This window comes from Dufourea novaeangliae, unplaced genomic scaffold, assembly GCF_001272555.1.
Source record: "Dufourea novaeangliae isolate 0120121106 unplaced genomic scaffold, ASM127255v1 scaffold7, whole genome shotgun sequence".
Taxonomy (NCBI): domain Eukaryota; kingdom Metazoa; phylum Arthropoda; class Insecta; order Hymenoptera; family Halictidae; genus Dufourea; species Dufourea novaeangliae.
This window is the reverse complement of record NW_015373896.1, coordinates 4,323,469-4,328,741: the sequence shown is the minus strand read 5'-3', so window position 1 is coordinate 4,328,741 and position 5,273 is coordinate 4,323,469. Positions and strand designations below refer to the sequence as shown.

The 5,273-nt window shown below is 40.7% G+C and overlaps 1 protein-coding gene across 1 annotated transcript; it reads left to right on the top strand.

Moving 5' to 3' along the window:
• The first annotated feature begins 237 nt into the window (after window positions 1-237).
• LOC107191867 (farnesol dehydrogenase-like) lies at window positions 238-3,878 on the top strand. Its single transcript, XM_015581010.1, has 6 exons — window positions 238-342; window positions 767-1,079; window positions 1,693-1,819; window positions 2,684-2,837; window positions 3,609-3,752; window positions 3,837-3,878. The coding sequence occupies exons 2-6, from the start codon at window positions 773-775 to the stop codon at window positions 3,876-3,878; spliced, it is 774 nt and encodes a 257-aa protein (XP_015436496.1). The 5' UTR covers window positions 238-342; window positions 767-772.
• The last annotated feature ends 1,395 nt before the right edge of the window (window positions 3,879-5,273 follow it).

The following is a 5,273-nucleotide window of genomic DNA, read 5'->3' as shown; positions in this document are numbered from 1 at the left end:
AATGCTATTAGTAGCGTACACAATCTGATGCGCGTGACCTCAAAAAATTCCTGTTCACTTTCTTCATATAGATTGTTCCGATAGAGATGTGATATGTAATCTGGTAGAGATATTAAGCTTCCCCCTCTACGTACCATATCTGCACAGAGTGTAATTGACGATAAACGGTTGCGTAATTCAGTCGCGATTCACCCCGATCGACGTTCACGGCCAGTGAATAAAAGCCAGTGAGCAGTGTAACATCGCGGTTGGCCAGTGTCTCGTGCTCTAAAAAAATCTCCAACAATACTAGCTGAACTGTACATTTTCCATATTTGACTGACAGACTATTCTGATCTCTCGGTAAGTCTTGATTTATTGGACATTCGGTCTCATACCTGTAATACTTTGTAAGTCTCTTTCATTGAATTCTCTTCAGTTTTCTCTTTCACTGTATTTTGTACATTCGTATGTATTATAATTTCATAGAATCCCCAGTTTGTCCATAAAGATACACACTGTATTATAGGAACTTTTGGTTGGTACAATTTTTATTAAAAAAATATCAGCTCCATCATTGAATGCAAAAAGCATAGCGAACTTTCGGTAACAGTTTGACCTGTTTAAGAAATACTAAAACGTTTCAATAGACAAATGGCGTTTTATGGGCATGAAAGTAGATATATTCCGAACGACTGAACTGGTCGTAGACGAGTTTTTGAACAGCGATAGAATAATCTGGCGAGGTCCGTACGTGTCTTACATAACTCGTCGAATGTAAAAACAGAGAATCATGGAACGGTGGGCTGGTAAAACCGCGATCGTTACTGGCGCAGCATCCGGCATCGGGAAAGCTATTACAACTGCCCTTCTGAAAAAAAAAGTGAATGTGGTCGCTCTGGACATACAAGATGAGCAATTAGAACAGGCCGCTAGTAAATGGGCGGAACTCGAGAACAGAGGAACGTATTACACGCTACGATGCGATGTGACCAAGGAGGAGGACGTGGATCGCGCTTTCTCCTTCGTGGAGTCGGTTGCTGGCGGATTGGACATTATGGTGAACAACGCCGGCATTACTCTCTACGCGCGTCTTATTGGTAACATATAATTTTATCGATAATCGTAGGTATATTGCAGCAAACGATTCCGTATACTGATAATAAACTCTTTGGGCGGTTTAATTACTATATTCAACTGATTCTCAAGTCTGTATTTACATTTCTATTGGCAATTTCAAACTGCATACGTATTAGGTTTATCAATGGCTAATCCATTACTTCTTGTATAAAATAGTAACGTAGCTAAAAGATTGTTCAACCTTCCAAACATTGCTTTGAAACGATTAAGTAAAATCACTTATGGTTGTTCATTTTGTTATTAACAGTTCACTGAAGGACTAAAACGACTCTAATAGAAGGGGTATCGCTAAATACGGTCACTTTTTAAGTGAATAGCGTATCTTATGTAACTAGTACAGTGTTAATACTAAATTTTTTGCAAGAAAAATAGGCATAAAAAATAAATATTTCGTTAACGCAATCATGGTCGATCTTCACGTTGCAGCTGCTTAAAACGCGAACGCATAAGAATAGAAAGCGAACGCTGTTTCTCTTGCATACCGCGTCCAGTCGGCCAATAGTATTACCATCCGGCACCTCGTTTTCCTGCTCGTTGGCACATTTTAAACAGTTCCATAAATTACACTTGCAGACAGCGACACGAAGACATTTGAAAGGATGTTAAATATTCATGTCCTCGGGGCGGCGATGTTCCTGAGCCGTGCAGCCCGTATGATGCTTCGCCGAAATGTCGAAGGGCATATTTTCGTTATGAACAGGTATTGTCGACCGCCAGCGGCTTCCAATCGTGTTGTTTGTCACTTCTAGTGGTCCCCTTCACCTGCACGCGATTGCTCTGAATCTCCATTTAAATCGCTAGTCCCACATCTGAACATCGGTCGATTCGCAAACGAAACTATACGATAATTGCACGATAAGTGATTGTAGATTTAACGATACATTTTTCATTAATATTTGCACGACTTTACTTAAATTCGACCGATACGTCGGTGAATATAAGCGTTGCTCACTCCAGTGTGACAACATATGTACAAGGTAATAATAACAAACATTAAGGACGTACATGGGTATAATACGGTTAAAGTAAGCGGTCTTTTTTGTTCCACCTTGTAGATTTTGAGTCAGAGAATACTCATTTACAACGATCATTCCTTCAGAGGAGTCATTAATTAAAATCATATTCACCATCTGGACACGCAGCATCCACTTTACTGCTTTACAATTCGCTTAATTTTTAATAGTTTGGCGGTTTTTCGATTTTGAAATATGTGTTATAACCACGGTAAAGAATTGTAAAACATTTTCAACACATTTGTAAACACATGCAGCCCCCTAAATATTCACAAGAATGACAGGAGATTATTCTCTTTATAATTCCATTAAAAAATTGATCGCGTGAAGCGAACGTACGAAGTTAACGTTGCTTCCGACGTTACACAGGATTTGTTCGATTCCCGTTTCGGTATCGACGGAAATAAAAGGTTTGACGCTTTTAAGACCGAAACAAACGTTCCGATTGTTTGCGCTCGAGGTCTCACCGAATAAAGCGCGTCGCGAATGGCCGTTCGCTGACTGCCCGTTGGAGTAGCTTTTATTTTTTTTTGTTCTGTTTCACACGACAGCATACTGGGACACGAAATGCCGTCTAGAACCCTTTCGGAACTCGATGGCTGCAATGGCTGGCATCTGTATCCGGCCTGCAAACACGGATCTGTCGCGTTAACGGAGTCGGTGCGCCGTGAATTGGCGGCTGTTAAGGCACAGATCCGAGTCACTGTAAGTCTATGTGATTTCGCCTGTATTATACAGAGCTGAAAAGAAGTACAGCCGAGTGGCACAAGGGCAAGAGGGTATATACAATAAACTCGCGATAATTACCCGCATTTGAGGCTCTAGACCAGCGGTTTCTAAACTTTTTTTAACTTGCGTACCACTATTTGACAGTTCCCCTAAATTGTATCCCTTAGTATTAGAAAAATGGTTGTAGTTTATATAACTGCTATTATTTAAATTTTCTTCGCGTACCTCTGAAACACCAAGCACATACCTTAGGTTGCGAACCGTTGCTCTAGAGGCGAGCAGTTATAGAAATGGGTAAGTATCGAGAGCTAATAGAGTGCAGTATCTCCTCGTCTTTCTTAGCTACAGAAGGTGACAGGAGTAGGGTCTGTAAATAGAACACATAGGCAGAGGACACTCCTAACGGGTATTTATCCAGTAAGCAGTTATCGCGACTTTGCTGTACTTCCAATTTCAACGGATCGCTTCTGTTACTGCTCTATTCCACTCGGTCTCGATCTGTCCCGTTCGTTCTCTTCGTTACACGATGCTATATGATCCGATAGTGTATGTTACCGTTTCGGCCAATAATGAAAATACGGGTGGCCTGCCTCTATGATTGTGTCAGACGATGGGCCTATGGACAATGTACCAATCGGCCCTGCATTCATTTCGGGGGACTGCTTTCCAGCTTTGTATAATACGACCGTGCGTCGTCACGAAACGTTCTTATGGCTTGTACGATTTACCTGTTTTTATATTTTTCAGAGCATCTGTCCCGGCCTCGTTTCCACGAACTTGGCGGTGCATAACCAGGAGATAACTAAGATCCTGGCGCATGTGGATGCCCTTCAGCCCGAGGACATCGCGGACGCAGTGATCTATGCACTTGGCACACGACCTCAAGTCGAGGTAAAACAATCTTCCTTATCGATCCGTAGAATTTTCTTGCATGGAATAGATAAGTCAATTTTTGTTTGTCCCGTGAAATTTTAGATCGCTCAGATCACCGTTCGAACTGTGGGGCAATTGTGTTGAAATGTTAAGGTGAAGTGAGATTACGAACTGCGCAAAATTTATAGTAAGTTCCGGATTACTAAACTGATATTGTCTTTAATTATCGCTCATCGCTATTTTTGTTTGTAACTAATTTTTTACTATTTTCTACTATTGTGTGTAGCTAATATTTTTTTTATTTGAAATGATTCTGTGATGTAACGTAATTCGTTGCTTGCACGAATGTAAAAACGAACAAGACGTAAGTATCCGTTCGACCGAATTCTTTTTCTTTTACTAGATGTAAGTCGATATCGAACACGTAGCGGTTCGCATAAGGCGACTCGTTGATTGTAGTTACGTGCTATTGATTACGAACTACAAATTGGCCGCGCATAACCGCCGCATAATTACAAGGGCGGCTCACCTTAGGATTCAATGATTGATGCCATTATTGGCCTGCGTGACTAAATTCGATATTAATTCCAACCGCAGGAGCAACAGTTACTAACTACATATAAGTCTTCCACGCCCCGATACTATCTGTAATTAACCGTGATCAACCATAAACAGCTATCGTAACCAGCCTGTCATTAACTGTCCCACGCAAATAGTGCAAATTTTTCCGCTAATTATACCGCGTCGCCGCGATATAATTTCACGTAATGCTCTCGCTGATGCACCGCAGTTCCCGATTTCATTAAACACACGGGACACTCGGAAATTCGATTGCAATTTATCACGACATCGAGGACACGATGTGAAATATTAATTGAGCGTTGCGCGAGTTGTATAAATTTAATTCACCTATGCGAACTAACATCTATTTACTTGGTATCTCTTTCACTACATCGTGCCTACATTACCGCACTTCGAGTGTAATAATATTAGACTTTGGATAATTAAAAAATTTTGATTAGAAAAATTCTGGTTACTGATAATGAAGTAATCAATAATACGGAACTGCAGTAATATTGAACATTAACTAACATTACTATTAATAAACAGCAATTACTAAATATTAATTAATAAGCAATTCAATAATATGAATTAATAATATTAACAGTAATATTTGCTACATCAATATTTCGTAGGTGCTATTAACGTAGTAATTGTTTAAGTATTAAATCTGTTGTGGTTGCGAAATTTATGATTTTGGCGTCCGTTAGGATTGACGAGTACGTAGTTAAACGTATGCAAGTGTCACGACTCCGTACAACGAGTTGAACGTTCGGAGCGTCTGATCGACCGGCGGAAGAGAGCCGAACGAAAGTGAAATCTTCAGTAGCGAAGGCCATTATAACCGACGAGGTAATGCGTTCAACGTGTGTACACTTGCCAGTCGACGAGAGGAGGTCTGCACGCAAACTTCCGACAGCCACGGCAAAAGCTCACATTGTGCTGGAGCTTTACTGTCACCCGCGGCATCTCTTGGTT

What these genes read in the sequence shown, in the direction of transcription:
- LOC107191867 (XM_015581010.1), top strand. Translation starts at nt 773, where the DNA reads ATGGAACGGTGGGCTGGTAAAACCGCGATCGTTACTGGCGCAGCATCC. An exon ending in TCTCTACGCGCGTCTTATTG is followed by an intron (nt 1,080 to 1,692) that starts GTAACATATAAT and finishes TTACACTTGCAG; the next exon opens with ACAGCGACACGAAGACATTT. An exon ending in GCACACGACCTCAAGTCGAG is followed by an intron (nt 3,753 to 3,836) that starts GTAAAACAATCT and finishes GTGAAATTTTAG; the next exon opens with ATCGCTCAGATCACCGTTCG.